The sequence below is a fragment of the Colius striatus genome, chromosome 9, assembly GCF_028858725.1.
Source record: "Colius striatus isolate bColStr4 chromosome 9, bColStr4.1.hap1, whole genome shotgun sequence".
In the NCBI taxonomy this organism is placed as follows: domain Eukaryota; kingdom Metazoa; phylum Chordata; class Aves; order Coliiformes; family Coliidae; genus Colius; species Colius striatus.
In genome coordinates, this window is record NC_084767.1 from 1,517,776 (window position 1) to 1,536,873 (window position 19,098).

Sequence of the window (19,098 nt, forward strand, 5' to 3'; positions counted from 1 at the left end):
CCAGGCTGCAGGGATACTTGTTTACCCGTTTGCAGGGGCTACTGTTTACCAGGCTCCAAATAAGTTCACTCAGTAGTGTCTGTTGGGCATGCACAGTCTTTTTCTTGCTCGCTGGGTTTTGGACTGTATTGCACTTTTAAAAAAGGCAAAAAACCCCACACGTCTTTCAGCTGAAATTCTGCTGCAGTTCCCGGCCTGAATTTGGAATTTCTAGCAAACCTGTAATGAAATAATTCATGAATTAACCCCCATTAAGAAGCATGTTGGCAGGAACTTCAGAGCACCCTCAGGAGATGCAGCTTTGCGTAGCTGCAGGGGCAGCACCCAGCACTGCCATGGCAGGCGGCAGCTGGAGCCTTCCCCACTGCCACCAAACTGCCCATAAATGTGTTGTGATTTAAGCAGAGAGGAGTTAGAAAGCTCAACCTTAAGAGCAGCCTATTTCCAGTTTCCCTCCTCACTAGAAGTACTACGAGTGGTACTCAGTAGCAAAAACATAGTAAGCATTTTTTCAAGCTGGGGAAGCTGTAGTTAGAAACAGGACTTGTCTTTCAAAACTGACTCCTGGGAAAATGATCACAATATAATTTTCTTCCCAAGTATCTTGTCTTTCACTTTTTAAGAAGTGCTTCCTAATATTTGCTTTCTTTCCTTTCTGCCCCTGTAGGTAATTCATTGGGGTTTGTTTTGGGTTTTTTTTTCCTAAATACCAAACAGAAAGGATGAAAAGAAAGAAAGAGAGTTACAAAAGCAGAGAAGAATCATTGAGATGAAATGAGTCCATTTCATACTCTGTAAAGGGATAACAACTTCAATGTTTTAAAATTTTATGTGCAGCTGGTTTCTGTATTTTTCATCTAATTACAGACAAGTTGGTGCTGCTGAAGTTCAGCTGTTAAATCGGGGTGATTTTTTATCTTTATGAGCAGTGTCCAGAAATCAGTGATGAGAAGTATCTGGTTTGAACGGTTTTTTCTCCAGTGCTGTGACCTTGATTCTTCTCTCCTTAAACTGAACAGAAAAATCCGCCTGAATTTAGTGATGAAGGTTCATAGCTCCAATGCCAAATGTATCCCAGAGGAAAATTATATGGCCTCATTTAACAGAGAGAAAGCAAGGAGTCTGGCCAGCAGCTAGAACTTGGCTCTTTTCTGCAGTCATTTCAGAATAAAAAGCTGAGTGTAGGTAGCCTTTAAATATTTGATTCAGGCTATCAGGCTATTGTAATATACATTACTGATATGATCTGCACTTTTTACAATTGAGGTTTGTGAATAGCCCTTCACATAACAACTCTGCTTCAAGCCATCCTATAACTAGGCTTGTGTAACATTAGCTGTGGTATTTCCCCTTTCACACCTACAGGGACAATTTTTTTACCCTACTTCTAGGCTTTGCTTTCAGCAAAGCAGAAAACAAGCCCACTGCCTCCTCGCTGAGGAATGCATGCCACCATCTGCTTTGCTCCATTTAGTGGGTGCATGTGGGGAGGGGAAAAGCACAAAGCACCCTTTAAATCTCTGAAATAACTTCATTTGGCTTAGGTTTCTGCCCCTCCCGTTGCAACACACAGCTGCAGAGGAAGACTTGATAGCAGCCTGGGCTCCTGCTCCCACCTCTACCTCCTCAACAGCCCTTTGCCCGTGCCACTGCCTCAATCAGACTGGGAAACAGAAATGTTTTAAACGATAGCATAACCCACAAGTACACAGGGGACAAGAAGACCTCAGTACTGCTCAATATTTCAGCACCTTTTCAAAGAAAAAGTACATCTGCATTAGCTGGCCTAAACTCTGTCTACAACCTGAGCTGAGCAGCTGAGAGCTCCAAGCCAGCCGAAGGACAATGAACACGACTCAGACAGGATTTTACTTGCTGAATATCTTGCACCCACTTTACCAGATTGGGGAAATCTAACAAAAACACACACACAAAAAAAGACAGTATATGCACATGCCAGAAAGTGGTGCTGTCCCTCTGTATGGCTGCTGCTCTCCCTCCTTCATCCAAGCAACATGCCACGTTGCCCACTGAACGTGGGCATTTAGGGTTTGCTGCAAGCTGCTGCAGCTGGGATTGACTTGACCATGCCTTAATGGCTGCATTCTCAGTGTGTTCAGTACTGGAGCACAGTAATGGGAGATGCCCTTCTCCTCCCAGCACAGCAGGACAGAGCAGTGCAAGCACATAGGCTGCTCCATAGCAAGGGATTCCCTCCCTGTGGTGGCAAGAAGTCTGTCAAGAGCAAAGAGCTGTGCTTTTTCACTCTTCTATATGGGTTTCAGTTCATTTATGGGAATAAACTGAGGAGGCCCCAGAGCTAAACCAAGCAGTTAGAGCTGACATTGCTCCCAGAGAGGGCCCTGTTTATGTTAATGGCCACCCAACAAACACAACTTGCTTTTGCAAACCAGGGTGATGAAAATTGCTTTCCAGTATCAGCAGGAATAAGAACTGGTTGGTAGGTGTGAGTGTGTGTGTATACACGTGTGCATGGGGACAGGGGAAGACATATTTCTGAATAATTTGTTATTTTTTTGTGTCAGTTGTAGCTTGAAACTCCCAAAAGCATTTGGGTATTTCAATAAACCCTAATCTCAAAAGAGAGTTTTTGCAACAAATCATCTTGAATTATAATAACTAAATTTGAAAATGACTATCATCTGCCATAAAGACATTAAAGCATCTATAGTGGAACCATCAGGCTGTGAATGCCATGGGAGCTCTGCACACACACACACACACAGACACATGATTAACAAAGAGAGAAGAAAGGAGAAAAGCACTGTCATTTCCAAAAAAAAACCCCACAACCTACCACCTACACGATGAACTTTTAAGCACAGAATGCAACACCCAATGAATTATTTATGAATTAATTTGCAATGAACAGTTTAGCAGTCAAAGGCAACATAAACTGGCAGCGCAGCCCTGCCTGGGGTGATGGCAGGGGACACAAGTGTGCTGTTCCCGTGACAAGAAGACATTTAGCAGTGTGCATGATGAGCTGCACACTAAGAAAGTTTAAGACAAAAATCCAATTCCTAGCAAATACCAGCCTGGTGTGCTAATATCCTGACATACTCTGTGACCTGTAACAGTACACTGGCACATGCCATCGCTCATCCCGTGCCAGATGTCAGACACAAATGTGTTTTGGGCTACAGATGTCTGCTGTGGCTGTGACCACTCTGACAGGAGGAGTCACCCACCATCTCACACCTTTCCCCACCACACTGGTTTTATGCCAAACTCAAACACAAGTGCAGCGAGCTGCTGCTTAAAGGCTAATGACAAGAACAGTGAAATCAGGAGATATAAAGGCCACCTCCTGCTTGTAAATTAATTCTTTATAGGTAGGCTGTAAAAGGGGCTGTCCGCGCCGAGCACTGCAATAGGCTCTTCTCTCAGGGCTGCACACCAGCAGTAGCCTTTAGCATGACATTAAATTAATAGGTTTGTGAGTCTGGTTTCTCTTCCTCAGCTGAGATCTCTGGTTTGCCTGTGTAGCTGCAGCTGAGCCCATCTTGTAGCTGCCTGCACAGCTGCATGGTGTGTTCTCAGGCTAAGCGGCTGCTGCACACCTTATTTGTCTAATGCTAACATAGAACATAGGCATAAATAAACCTGACTGGGTTCCTGGCATAGCTGAAGACAGTGTTCAGTAGCTCCTGGGGCAGGAATGGGGTGTTGTAAGAGCTAGTAGGAGACCATAGGCAGCAGAGGCTTGGGATAAACCAAAATCAGAGCAGGCAAGTTGGCCTTGACTGGGCTGTTCTGGGCTTGCTGCAGCTCCTGCGGTACTGCCAGGCACAAGCTGTGCTGGGTCACATTTACTTGTGCAAACAGAGCAGAAGACACTTCCCAACATAGCTCCTGGCTACTGCAGTTTGAATAGTATACAAATGCTTTTGGATCTTCTTCTTTTTATCATTAATTTCTGGAGCAATGGCAGCCTGCTTGATTCCAGAGGGGTGGCTGCAGTTGCTGCACTTCTTAAAGCACAGTACCACTGAGCATGGTTTAGCCACCTTCCCACAATGACTTTTATCAAGGTCATTCTTCTAACACAAATGCATCTTAGCTACTCTTAACCCTGTCAGTGCCCCTGTCCCCAAGCCCAGCATGGCAGTGCACCATCCTGCCAGCCATGTGGGGCAGGAGGGTTTTCTGGCAGTGCCATGACTGAAATCTCTGTCCAGCCCTTTGTGTTGTCTTCCACCAGAACAACTAAAGGTAAAATGTGAGAGTGGCTGTGATAGTTTAAGGAAATTGACATCATCTGACCTTAGGAACCAGGTGAAACTTTTTAGACCCCTTGACAGTTCAGATTCTGCTCAGACTGTGGCTGTTGGAAGGATGCTTCCCTCCTGAAGAAAGCAGACCAGGCAAAGCACCTGAGAACATCACAATCTTGAGATTATTTTCAAAGTTTTCATCTTTTTCCCCTTTGTGCTTTGTCTGTTGACTTCTGGACCTGAAGCCTCTTCCACATGTGCTTGGCATCTGTCAAGTCAAGTACTTGGGTAGAACAAAACTAATGAGCACAACTTGCTAAGGAAAGAGGTGAGGTCTTTTGCAGTTTTGCAGGACAAGGATATTGCACTTACAGTTTGTATCACAGCCAGAGGTAAAAGCATGGTGAGACAGATGTAAGCTGATGGGGCCCACGTGTCCCAAGGGTGAGGAAGGTATACGGACACAGACACCAGCTTCCCACACTGACTGATGGATCTTGTCACTTTTTCCTTCCTTGCTCATGAAGACCTTTGTAACACCAATTAAGTGTCTGTCTAGGGTTTGGAGATACCATTTGTTACTAATGCAAGAACTGCCTCCACTAGCCACGACCACTTCTATGACTCTGCAAAATGTGTAGTGGTTTTACTAACTTCTCATTGCATTTCTTCCCCCTTTTCCCCCCCAAAAAAGAACCAAACCCAAATCTCTCCCCTTCTTCTTTGTCAGTCTTTAGGTTCATTGGAGGAGGAGGAAGTAAAAAAAAACCAGTCAAGCAAATTTATGCCTTATTCATTTTCTTAGTTTTCTCTTTCTGATTTGATCTGATTTTTGTGGATGGCCACTGCTAGGGAGCCTAGTAGACACAAGACACTCTAACCCTTCCATTGCTGTTTTAAGACCTACCCACTGCCATCTATCTTGCCTTCAAGAAGATGATGGGAGACAGCAAAAATGACAACAGAAATATCAGAAGCTCTGCAACCATAGAGCAAGTCCAAGCAGTTCCCACTGAAATCAGTAGCTGCCCTGCCTACATATAGATTGTCACTCCCATTTTTAAGAGATACAGCAGCCAACTTAAAATGAAAGGGCCAAAATTTAGTGTGACATGAATGACAGTTTGGATCCAGATTCATCCAAACCATAGGGTGATTTGGATCAGGAGAGCTGATGCAAGGCTAAAACAGTCCCAGTGCCAAAACAGGAAGGCTAAAATTAAATAACTAACTAAGTAATCATCATCATCTGAGAGCCATAGTTTCATCCCTGCTTTGCATGAGAGCTGCCAGAAGGACTTCAAGATAAGCCATAGAAGGTGCAGGAATGGTTCAGAGTAAACAATTAATTCAGTAAATTACGATGAATTATTTGCAATCAAAAAAACATTTATAAGCTGCTAAATTCCATTAACATTGCATGGCCTAGATAAAGTGATCCCTAACTGCATGTTAAAGAAGGACCTGACTTTTTATGTCTTCATCTCACCACATAAAAAATAATTAGGTGAGGAGCACTTTGCCCAAACTGGCCCAGCAGGCAGCAGGCTGAAAGCTCCAATGCACATTATCATCACCCTTTGGGCTGCATCAGAAATCTGGATGCAACAGGAATAAATGCAGCATGCTTGAGACCACTATGAAACCAAGTTCCTCCATCAGATGCAGAGCTGATCTAGCATTGTAACGGACTTGGCGTCACGTGCACCAGATGTCACTGCCAGGTGGTTGTAAAGTTACAGAGACTCCAGGAAATATCTGCATCTGACCTGACCACAATCACTCAATTTATGAGAGCAGTTAGGACTTGGGGATATTGTTATTTTCCTGTCGACAGAATGGAAAGGACAAGCTCCATCACACATGCCTGACTGTTGCCTTAGGAAGGTATAAAGAGAGTACAGAAGCGTTAAATTCACCTCCTACCATCCCAAAGAAATGGAGAATTACCAGTCACGGGGTCTGCATCACCCAGCTACCAGCCAGTCACATGGTCCTGCACAGGAGGCCAAGGTACCTGGGCATCTGCACCTGAACAAGAGAGTTAAAAGCCATAGTGACAATATCTAGGCTGCAAATCCAGAAGCAATAGCTCTGTGGTCAAATCTAGAAAAAAACCCCACTTCCCAGAGGATATGGCAGCAGGGTGACACTGGAACACGTCCCATCTCGTTTGCATTTGCACTGGGCTGAAATTAGGTCAAATATAACGTTCTTGTAAAACACTCAGTTGCAGTTGGGTAAATAGCTAAGTCTAAATAATCCTTTTTGAACTGCAAAATTGATTAGAGAGTGATTTCCCACCTTTGATTTTAATGTGTCCTCGAGATTTCTCCCTCTTGGAATTTGTCACATGCACAAGAAATTAAACACGGTACATCGCTCTAGAAGCAATTTCTCTGTCTTCCCTCAGTCCCAGAAGCCAAGTGGACTCTCCTGGGGTAGTTTTTCTGCCATGGAAAAAAACTAAAAGCTGACAGTTTTCACTGAAAAAAACAACCCCAAACAAATAACTTAGATGAAGGTGAACATGGGATTCAGAGTTCTTTGCTTACACTAAATGCACAGAAACCCAGAATCTCTGCACAGGAAAAGCAGTCGTCCTCCACCAAAACAGCAACAGACAAACTTCTTTTCTTGGCACAAACCAGGCTATGATGTCAGTGCATACATATCTCACCATCATCTTGCACCAGGCGATAGCACCCACTCTCAGCACCTCTGGGCTGGTGCTACAGACATTCACCAATCTTCGTGGTGATTTAATGAGAGCTTGGAGCTGGAGTAAGGATCTACAAGTCTTTAATATAGCAACAGGTCACCTAACAGGCATTAGAAGCTTGTTGGGACAGGAAAAATGTCCATCTGCATTAGACAGCTAACATTAACTTGTGTTTTCCAGGGAATATTGTTTCAGTTTAAGCCTTTTAGGGAGCTGACGACCTTAGCAAAATCCCTTCAAACAGGAAGGCTCAAGTGGAAAGACAGCTGAAAGAATTAGTGATTGAATCGTATTTCTTGATGCAGAACTGCCAAGGCTGTGTCTGATTTCAGTAGGAACATTCACATACCTAAAGAGAAGCATATGCCTCTGGCCACAGCAACTGGCAGGCTGCAGAATAGCTCCCTCTCAGGGGTGGATGCAGCCATGAGAGTATGAGCAGGGTGGGTTTTCTGTTCATCAGCAGGAGACAGATTTGGAGAGGGATTTTTTTTACACGCTGCAAAAATTTCCAAAGGAATTAAAAGGTTTTGGGTTTTTTTCCCTTCTGGCTCTAGACCTGGTGTTAAGGACTTCGCCCAGAATTCAGGTAGAAGATTGTTCTGACTCAAGTGAGTGTTTAAAAGCTTCAGAAGAAAAAAGTAGATCCATTCAGCCATGTTAGTTATCTAAAAGCCCCGAGCCGAGGTGGGCTGCAGGAGGCAGGGAGAGCATATGAAACTCAGAGGTGAGACTGTAAAATCGTTTTCTTCCACTTAGGATCAAGACCACACTAAAGCACTTCAGTTATTGTTTGGGAAAAGGCTGCACAAATCATAGAGGAGGTGCTGCCAGTTCACTTGTTGGAGCACAAGCTCTGCCAATGGCATCATTTGGATATTTAAAGCCCTTGGCTCTAATTGTAGCACGGCCATGCTTGAATAAACAGTGCTAGGATTACAGTCATTGTGGAAAATGGAATGGATTATGTCCCTGTCTGCCTGAGAGGGGAAGCTAGTTCTGACTTGGCTGAGCAGGGGAGCTGGCAGAGAAAGCTTCTAACATCCTGACACCTCTCTGCAATGATTTCCCTCAAGATGAGACGGCTGATTGGGTTCAAAGAGAGGGGCTAAAGCAGACTGAAACATCTCTTATGCAAATGCTTTGTCTAAAGCCAATCACATGCAGTCTAAGCTGATGGGCTTGCAGCCTATTCAGCAGTCAGTTCTGTAGGGGTGGAAGTCAAAAGCATCTGCTACCACCCCAGAAGGAAGTGAGACTCCTGAGAACCAGGCATAGCTCCCCCTCATGCAAAGAAATCCAGCTCCCAGTCAAATCCCAGTCTGGGAGTCTGGTGGGAGCCTAGTGGGAGCAAGACTTTGCTGCCAAGACACTCAGTTGTCACAAATCTCTCACTTTTTGCTATTCATCATGTTAAATAATCTCTTTAGTGAACACCAGGTGGATGACTGACTCTTATAACAGAAAAAGCCACAGGCATTGCTGGTAGGTGCAGCCCTCCAGGTCTTTATCTTTGTAGATAAGCAAGTTTTGAGTCTTTGGAAGAAGTGCTTTGACTACTGTTAATTATTGATCATTGAAGCCAAGTTTCTATGCCCTGGACATCTACTACTGCATGGCAGTTGTGAAGCTAGTGTCAAAATGAGACAGGCAAATATCACCACTGTAATGAGCATTGGTATTATCCCTGGCTAGTCCATCTTCTTTCATGCACAGGATGATAAATTTGATGGAATGGCTCCCTGGAAAGACCTTTCCCTTCCTTAGTAATACTAAGAGTCAAAAAAGTCAAACCCAGCAGACAAAACACACCTAGGACTAATGCAGTGTTGAAGCAACACCAAACCAAAAAGGCCCTCATCACTGGATCTCATTCCCTTTCTGGCCAGAGCACACCCTGTGCCCATATGCTGTGGACAAATGAGGAAGCAAAGCGACATCAACAACAGTACTATCCCAGAACTAACAGTGACTTCTCAAGAAACAGGAGAGCTGAAACTTGGGACTTGCCCCTGAAGAAAAATAAAGTGAGATGAGTCCAAAATCATGGGTGCAAAAGATGCTGCATCCAAAGTTGCTTTGCTCTGCCTTTCTTTTTCAGATGATACTGTACTACCTCTGGTTTCTCCCTGGTGCACCTCCTAAAGTAGCCCCCTCAGCCTGATGCTGATTTAAAAATGCAGTTGAGACTTGTACAGTGGGTAATGAGATGCCAAGCACGTGGGAAACCTCATAGGTAATGTTGTCAAGTTCTGTGTTAATTACCAATGTTTGCTTAGCAAATAACTGTTAAAATGCCTCAGTGTACCAACTTTTCTGGGACCACTTTTTATTTCCCAGATGTTCAGCTGGCAAAAGACTGACAGATACCTTCCTCTGATTATTTTCCCTCTAACTGGCAGGAGTTTGGAAACGATCTGACACTCCCTGCAGAAGATTCTGCACACATGAGGTCAGGCACCCCTGAGATACAAAAAGTTGCTTTCCAAAGTGATAAAAGAAGGCAAACAAATAACATGAATTTAATGTGGAAATAGCATTCTTCCACTCTCTGGCTAGACATGAAACCAATGTGAAGAGCAGCATAGCGAGATAACATCTGGTTGCACGGATAATAAGGCTCATCTGAGTTAGTTCATGTAGCTCTAGCCCAGGAATTGAGAGAGATCTGAGTTACCTCCGAGGTGGAAATAACATTTGACATACAGCTAGGTAGGACAAAAGAGCAGAACTTCTCCGTCAGGGCCCCAAAACTTCTTGTCTGTGCCAATACCTTGCTTTCTGTCTAGTTGGCACAGACTTGGAGAAGCCTCCTGGTAAGGGAGGCTGAATTAGTATTCAGCAAAGTGTTATTACTTCTGGCTGCAAAGTAGAACTCAGGCTAAATGTGTGACTTTTCAGTCTTGTGATAAAATTAGACAGAGCAAACTATTTGAGGAAGATTTGACTTTGAGATTAGTGCATGAAGCTAGGCTCCAGGAAACCTGGTGCTTAGAACAATTCTAGATAAGCCATTTAGTATCTCTGTCTGCAGCTTTATTCTGGGGTTAATACACTTCTTGGGAGGTTGTTCTCTAACACACAGTGAAATAATTAGCACAAAAACCTTCAGATAACCTAATACAGAACCCTTTCCTAGTTGTGCTCCGGTATCTATCATATCAGGAGAAATACTGTCTTACTGTTCTCTTGCAAGGGTTAACACAGAACCCTTCTATTAGCAACATACCTGAGCATTGCATAATGCAGCAACCATTTGCCTAAAAGGCTTAGACAAAATCTGGGAGAAGCTGAAGTTGAGGAAAATAAATTAAACAAAGCCCATTAGAAGATACCTGTAGCAGTTATCTCTAGCAGTTATCTTTTGCTGAAGTCTTGCATTGAGTAAGCTTTGAGACATCTATTGAAGAGACAATCTGCTTCCCACTGTGTCTGATCTACAGACTTTTACATTGGAGTCTGGTTGAAACTTATAAAAGAAACCTATATTTATCTAGAACAACTACAAAGGGGATGATTCCTGGTACCACAGAAGTCAAGCTTCTGCTTCAAGCAGGAAGGCCATCAGACCATATAATTTTCATTGTCAGCCACTCTTACAAAGCTGAACTGTGGTTTCTAAAAATCCATGCATGTTGCTTTGATGTATAGGTCAATGCTTCCATTCTGCACTGAATGAAGCTTCAGTTGAGCTATATGAAACCAAAGCATTTCATTGTTTTCTCTGGAGCTTCCTAAACGTCATTGAAGATCATCACAATTCAACATGCTTCTATTTCAGTGCAAGTGGTATTTTAATGGCTGAGTTTTGACAGCTCAGTTAGCGCTTACAAGCACTCGCAAGCAAGTGCTCTCACACGCATCAGTTTTGTAGGCTCTGTAAAGTAACCTGTTAGTGAAAGATGCAACACTTTACCAGCCAGTGTACATCCTGCTGAGTAACTACTAGATGGAAGATGCCACTTCTGAGAGCAAGAAAGAAGGTAATAGGTGGAGAAACTCTTATCCTAGACGGTGAGCTATGTTCTTGCAGAGGACACTAGTGAAGAGATCTTTCATTCTGAGGTGTAAATGAGCTCCCTTTAAACTGACTAGAAAGATTCCCACACACTGTTTGGGAATACTAAGTCTTTCTCTGAGTAGCTTGTCTTGATTTTTGCAATGACTGTCCTTACTGCATATAAACTAGTCTGATTTCTTCCTTGGGCATGTCAGCCCAGTTCACTCCCAGACACAGTAATTTACTTGAGATACAGTTCAGAGAATAAAGTTCGTATCAGCTTTGCCCTGTCATAGACTTATCACAAGTTTAATCATCTAAACTCCTTAATAGCTGGTTCCAGATGTTCTAAGAAAGAGAAGAAAAATCATAGTCAAGAATGGTTTCGTTGGTTTTACTTGAGTGTTAGCTGAGTGAAATATAAAAGGGAATTTTAAAAATCAGTTTCTGTGCTCTGTAGTTAGTGCCTGGAGAATAGATCTTCTGCAAATATTCATAGCAATGAAACATTTATAGACATGCTGCTTAGGTTTACCTACAGATTTTCTAGCCATGTTTCCAAACTTGCTTCCAGATGTCATTAGCCTACCCTGAAAACTCATGACCTGCACATCTTTAAAAGTATCACATAGGAAATTCTTTCTGATCATATAGCAGATGTGGTACAAATGTATACTGCCCAAACTTCCAGTAATAAACAAGATTTCTTAACCAAGATCACAATTTATAACTGCAAAGTTTCTGCTGACTTCAAAGACAACAGAATTTGGATCTCTGAAGTACAGCAAACAGAAAATTCCTGCAAATGAACACACCTCTAGAAAGAAGACTTCTAAAGCTGTGCTGGTGTTTGATTCAAAAGAAAGTCACAGGTGAAAATCTTTCTGATTCATAAAATACGTTCAGCTGAATCAATCTGTCATCTGTGCATCCTGCTTTGTCTAACTGGTCTCTCTATTAGCACTCATCACCATGGTATCTGAACTTCTTCCGCTGGAGGTGTTATTCCAATTACTTCAGTGTAGCTGCTGACATGTAACTGAGAGCAAAATGTGAGCTTCTGTTAGGAAAATAATGCTCCAATTAGTTGCTCCCTCTTTGTCTAACAATGCAGAAAGTCACACTGTGAAGGATTGTTTCCAGAGCTTGCTCTCTGGTAGTCTCTCCTCTTTTCTCTTTTATTGTTGCTACTGTGATGTCGACACAGAAGTTTGGCTCTCTCCCATCTGAATCACGATTGGAGCTCAAGTTATTTATGATAGGCAATACAAATCAAGTATGGCTATGCACATTAGCCACTGCTCGTCTGAATCTCTTACTTCTCCTGTGCTGACCCAAATCTATGTAGGACACAAGGAAAGCATTTTTCTTATGCATCCTGACTACTAATTGAAATAGGAAAACTCCTGGGGAGAGCTGTAAATATACAGCAAGCCTGAAGAAACGACTGTTTTGTGATCACGTACAAACTGCTTCTCTCTCAGCACTTCTCTGGGATGTAGAATGGAATTCATGACTGACAAAATATTTCACCCAGTCCTAGCCTAAGAAAGAATTATAAACAGCTTTGGAGACTGATCCTAAGCTAAATCTTTCTGTATTGACCTTCTAGCTTAAAAATCAGATATCTTGTTAAGGAAAGGTCCAAGATTTTCACTGTGGACCCTCCTATTCCACCAGCAGTTGCAGTTATTTCTCAGGCTCGAACGCAGCAGCTGAAAACCACTTCATTCCATTTCAGCTCTTGCTTGCCAGAAAATGAAACAAGGAGGAGGTAACAGGACTAAAGAGCAATGCCTCAGCCAGATGCAACCAAACTTTCTCCCTGACTTATGTCCCATCTGCTGGTAGACATACACTGGTGTCTTCCCCTTGCCAAACAGCACACAAATGCTCCAAGTGAGGAGTGGATCTCACCCAAGGAATGTAATCTGAGGCATCTTAAAATAACTTGACCATTATGCACAAGGAATTGGGAGGGGGCACAGCAGGCACAGCTGACCCAAACTGACCCCAGGGATATCTCATACCATATGGCATCATGCTCAGCACAGAAAGCTAGGTAAGAAGGAGGGAGGGGGGAAGTTTGGAGTGATGGCTTTTCCCTTCCCAAGTGGGGCTTATTTGCCAGCTGGAGTTAAACCATCATATGAGGATTGGAGAAGGGATGTGTTGGGGTTTTGTTGTTTTTCTTTTCTTTAAGAAAAGGCTTTTCTTCTCTCTGCAGGTTAAAATGCTTTGCCATGACAAACCAGCACTTTGTACATGCATCTGCACACACACACAGATATATAGAGGTAATATACCTCTAAGACTGAGATCCATCTGTGAGAAACCACTTGCACAGTTTTCCAGCCCGAATCTCAGCAGAACAGCAGATAAAATCTGTTTATGTTTATAAGGTAGGACTCAGCCTGATCACTCTGGATAGTATCAGGGAAGAGGATCCTGCTGAGAGAGAGCAAATCTGCAATCCATCTCTGACCATTCTACATCCAGGCTCCCAGTGCTCTCCTTGGGGCAGCACCTATCAGTAGTACCTTGCCATAAATCCTCATATAACATACAATATGGTAAAGAAGATCTTAGGAAAAAAGAAGAATCAATTCTACTAATAACATGAGCTATGCTTGCAAAGCCTCGAGCCTTAACTGCAGCCATAACCATGGGAGTGCCTGCTCTGAGACCACCAACCATCACTCATGAGGGCAGAAAGCAAATATCACTGATGTTCCATGGCTTTAACAGTTGCATCCCACTTACTGAAATTTCTCACTTAAACATGACTGCTTCTGCTAAGCAGTAAAGTATCTACAGCAGAACCATTTCTGTTTCATATGCTATCTGAAAAAGAGACTGCTTTGAAGCTTTGTACATCGTCAGGCCCAGCAGAAAGGATCAGCTGATGATTTTATGAATGAGATGGATTAGGAGATGTGCTGGAATACAGCTGTACTTGCTTACAACAGACTGGCACTTCAGAATCACCAATTGTTGCTTTCTCTCAGTTAGAAAGAGAAAATACAAACCAAAACCCAACAAACTCAGATCATGTTAAGCACCGAATCGTGATTCTGTCGCAAGGCAGCAGCAGACATCCCCTCACCTTAACTCTCTCCTGGTATGGCAAAACCTGGCCTGAGCAGTGTAACACTGCTCTGATACTTCCTTTGTTGATAGCAGTACTAGTAATTAAGTCATTTTGTTAAAGGAAATGTAGAAACTCTCTTTCTACAGTGAGATCCAGCACAGAACCTCACAGCGTACAAAGCTCTCAGGATAGTCTGAGGTTAACTGAAACATTTTGCTTCACTAATAACATCTGTCTCCAGTGGCTGTCAGAGAAGCAGAAAGGTGAATAAATTGTCAAGGGTTTTATGCCATTGACCCCATGGAGGAATTTCATATCTATATACCATTGTCTCAAACCATCTCTTAGAGTATAAGCAGAGGTGTTGAATACTGACTCCCAGAACCATGATGATACTGATGAAAAGTCAGATACTTCTCAAGCCTGATGAACAAATAGCATCGTGGGGTTTTGCTGTCCACACTGTGATGGTCTTATATATACATCAGCCAAAGTTCAGCTTACAGAAGGAAGGTGCTTATTCTATTAAAGCTGTTGCTACCTGGACAACTTTTAACACACAAAGGTCAAATATCATTCTGAGCATAGGCATGAAGCTGCTTAGAAAAATAATGAGCAGGAAAGTCTTCTGAAAAGAATCTATGAAGCCAAAGTGAAGGATCAAGGGTTTTGCTGATCAGAATCTTTTTCAACAGCCTTCTTTTTGGTTAAAAATAAGCATGACTGACCTTGAAACCCTTCTTTAGAAAGGTTCTTCTTTAAGAAGTCACCTTCAAATTGGTAAGTGCTGAAGCTTTAGTGTTGTGTAGTAACACCCCCACCACCACCCCCACTCCCCAGATGCAATTAAATTCAGATTAAAACTTTTAAAGAGCTGAAAGTGAAATCACATATTTTGCATTATTTCTACAACTCCTTTGGCAGCTCTGAACATGTGGGATGATGTGTTTAAACTCTAAAGATTTAACTTTTCCTGCAGATAGGCAAAAAGTGTGAATTCAATGGCATTACAGACCTACAAAGCTTTCGGTGTCATCACCACAGCTATGTGAATACAAAGGGAACAGGTACACTAGCACTTGTAAACATGCTTATCTGTCCAATTAGTTCAGCCTGAGAGAGTCTGTCAAGGTGAAACATGCTGCTGTCTCTCCTCAGGCTCTTACCTGCCTCATCCCGTATCAAGTTGTACTACTGAGACAATAGGTTCAAGCTGGCAAGCAGAAAAGATTAATCAATGGCCACCATAGTGTTATATGTGACTTCCCTTAGTCAGAGGTAACTTCAGACAGTTGAGTTGTCCTCTGGCACTTCAGGGATAAAAAAACAAACCAAAACTAAACCCCAAAATTCTGCTTTAGCAAGAGTTATGAAAAGCAAGGGACTGTTAGCTGTGCCTCACTTCTCCTTATATTTATCTAGGTCCTACTTTGCTCTTCCATTTCCTTGTGCTGACTTCACCAATACCTTCACATCTTGTTTCACAATGGTGAGCTCCTGTTTTCCCCAGGCTTTCATAGTTCACACTGTAACCAATGGAGCAGTGTTACCAGCAGGGCAGCCCAGCTCTTCCTATTACCAAGCAGGAGACCTCAGCCCCTGAATTCTGCTTTATCTTGTGTCTGATGACACAGTACAGAAAACAGACAGATGAAACCTGCTACTGTACCTTTTTCCTTTTATTTTTTTTGCTGGGAACCAAGGAGATATGAAACTTTTCTTTTGGGTAAGTGGTGGGTGTTTTTCTGACAGCTTCTGTGTCTTGTACACTTGTACCATACTTAATGTAGATAAAAGTACAAATATTTTGCATAATGACATGGATGTTAACATTCACAGTGCCTGTGGCACTGGTTCTAATTTAGTAAAGTGAATCAGTTCCTTTTCCTGACAATTCATCAGTGCTGTGCCCAACAGAAAGGCTGCATCGTGCTTGGCTGTTGCCACACTTGAACATTAGCAATTCTAATTGCAAAACTCCTGTAAGTGTTACTCTACTGCAAAAAAAATCTACTTTTTAAAAATGCAGAAGTTTCTCCTCAAATCTCAGCTTTTACATAACATGGGCAGAAACTGTCATAGGAGAATTGAGTTACAACCATGGGTGTAAGTGTAAGAATTGCCATATTTTTCTCTCCACTTCATTACCTGGTCTCCTTGGTCTGTTTTAGTCAGTCATAGAGGGTACACGCTGCTAATCTGGAGACTGTTAGCACAGCAAGGAGCACGGGCATGCTAGCAGAGCAGAAAGCGGCTTACAGAGTTTTCACCCCAAAAGCTGAGGCAGCAGAGAAAAATCCTAGAAAGTAGTGGGGAAAAGCCTAGAGAGCAGTGGAGGGAATCCTTGAAATTAGTTGGAAAATACCTAGGAAGGAGTGGGAAAATTCCTAGAATGGAGAGGAAAATTCCTTCAAATCACCACCTAAATTTCTGGGGAGCAACTGATGAGGTCCTCCAACACAGCCGAAAATTCCCAGAAAGCAGGGAGGAAACTTTTGGAGGGTTTGGTGTCAATTCCTAGGAATGTCAGCGTAAGTGCCTGGAAAACACCATGTAAATGCCTAGAAAGTGGTGGGAGAATTTCAGGAAAGCAATATGAAAATTCTTAAAGAGCAACAGGAAAATTTGTAGAAAAGAGTAGGGAAATTCCTAGAAACCACAGGGAAAGTCACAAAAGGCAATGGAAATTCTCTCAGAAAGTACAGGTTGGAAGGCTGTGAGAAAATTGCCTACAAAGTCACAAAAAAAAACAACCTCTGAAAATTAGCTAGGAGAAAGAATCATTAACAGTAGCAGGAGATTGCCTTGAAAGGATCAGGAAACCTCCTAGACAGATTCCAGCCCAAGGAATCGCTGGAAAGCATTATGCAAATTCCTGTGAGAACTCTACATTGAGGGATTGCTGGAAAAGCAGGGAAATTGTCCCCAACCTTCTAAGATAAGGATTCCTGGAAAGCAACTGTTATATTCTTAGAAAGCCATGGATATTTCCTAGAAAAATTTGGGATGGAAAGTCTCCTAGAAAGCTGTGGGAAATTCCTAGAAAAGAATCTAAACTGAGATGTTGCTGGAAACCCATGGGAGGGTTTAGAGAAGGTCTAGATTGAGCTATTCCTCAAAAGCTATGGGAAATCCCTAGTCCATTTTCCTTGGAGATATTTTACTTTAGGCATAGCACAGCCTTTATTTCTCAGTGTGTTAACAGCCGCTCTGGCAGGGAGGCAGCTAGAGGAAAGCGTGCAGTTCCCTGGGACACACCAACTACTCTCAGCCTAAGGACAACCATCCCAGAGGAGTGCAGAACAGCTGCAGCAGGCCCTGGTGGTACCTGCTAAATGTTTGCAAATTCTGTGCTGAAAAATGTAGGGTAGGACCGTGGAATCCTTACAAATACCCATTTGAGGAAGGAGAGCGTGGAGCTGTCTGAGAGGCTTTTGTTGCTGCATGCATTAAGTTAATTCAAGAAGCCCTTACTGTAGCTCAAGCAGGAGAGAAAAGACCCACTCATCAGAACTTATCCTTTATGGAGAGCCAGTCTTGCTCCTAATGAGGTTTCACTGTGTCGTACAGCTAAACAAATTCCAAGAAAGCCTTGGCAGAGGAGAGGCTCAGCATGAGCTCCCACACCAGGATGCAGATTAGCTGCACGGCCTGATTATGCCAATAATTAAAAAGGCAGCATTGGGCACAGCCAGGCACTCTGGGAGCCGGGCAGGTTACTGCTGAGGGGGCAGAAAATTGTAACCTCTTTCTTATTCTGCTCCTCGGTGCTTTTGCCTCTGGGATGTTTTTTCAGACGTGCCAAGAATTTGGGATGAAGTGCAGGCCCCGTGGGGTGGTAAGGTGGTACAGGTGGCTTCACAGCACCAGCGCCTCTGGAGTCACACAGGATCTGCCTGGAGCCTGGTGCAATTTAGGGCAATCCTGAAGTAGCCTCTATGGGTCATCTGGGAGCTGTTAGGAAACAGCTACGGTCTGGTTGCACCAGCTTTACCTTCAAATTGCCTTCTGTCACATCTGGCCGTTACAATCAAGTCCTTAACCTTGATGATTTCTCTGACTCTAGCAGAACATCCAAGTTGCTGATGAAGAGAACCTTAGACGTTGCACAAAAAGGCCAAAGATTTGTGCATCGAGTCCTGAGCAAGTCTGATCCCTGCTACAGAGACGGGCCTGGGAGGAGGGAGGTGCTCATCCCATCAAGCCAACAGGCAGCACTTGCCCTCTGCCACCACTCCACCACCCTTTCTCTATCTTGTGCTGCACATTGCGTGATTTTATGCTTCCTATGCTATACCCTGTGGCTAGGAGCTTGGTTTATGCAGGGTGGGAATTGTGTCTATATTCACATATAAATTGAAAATATATTAAAGCTGTCAGTTATCCTGTTTTATGTACACATTTTATTTCTGCTTCACATTCAGCTCTCTCACAGCCACAATATTTTGTGTTCTTTATATGAAAATTAATTAAAAAATTGGATCATCATGAAAGATTTCATTTCCTTAAGCTAGCAGTGGTGAGAAAAAATTCCATCTGCTTTATGTCACCTCAGTTTCAATCAGTCGAAAGTAAATTTCCATCAACTCAATCCATACACTTTTCCTCTCTGTTTACTCTTCCTGTACTGCATGGAATCAAGCTAAACTGCAGAAAGATTTTTATGGGCTTTTTAGATTAACACACATGGTTGTTGCACATGGGCAAGAAATACATCTTGCTTATACCCTCTCCTGTTACCTGCCCAGGGTAGCCACTGAACAGCACTCCACATGCCTTATTTCCCATTTGGATTTATACAGCTTCTATTTACAGCCTTTGAAATTTACTTACACTCTTTCCCTTCGATTAAAAAGCTCTTGTGCCTGCTGTTGTTACTTACTGGCTGTGACTGGGTGACCTCTTAACCTTCCCCTGGATAAAACCCTTCAATATCTTAGCTTCTTCAGCCCTACACACTTACACCTCCAAATTCTTTTCTGAACCTGGTATGGACAGTTTGGGGCAGGTGGAGCTGACCCAAACACTATGTTCCCTTACTGACTTA

General features: G+C 43.0%; 1 protein-coding gene across 2 annotated transcripts in view; it reads left to right on the forward strand.

Moving 5' to 3' along the window:
* SGCD (sarcoglycan delta) overlaps positions 1-18,420 on the forward strand; it is a 168,810-nt gene extending 150,390 nt beyond the window's left edge. Inside the window, exon 8 of one of the 2 annotated variants that reach the window (XM_062002042.1) lies at positions 18,118-18,420. In XM_062002042.1, coding sequence (XP_061858026.1) covers positions 18,118-18,204 — 87 coding nt within the window. In that variant the 3' untranslated portion in view covers positions 18,205-18,420. The remainder of the gene's footprint in view (positions 1-18,117) is intronic. The other variant, XM_062002043.1, reaches the window with a different exon arrangement.
* Positions 18,421-19,098: the final 678 nt, after the last annotated feature.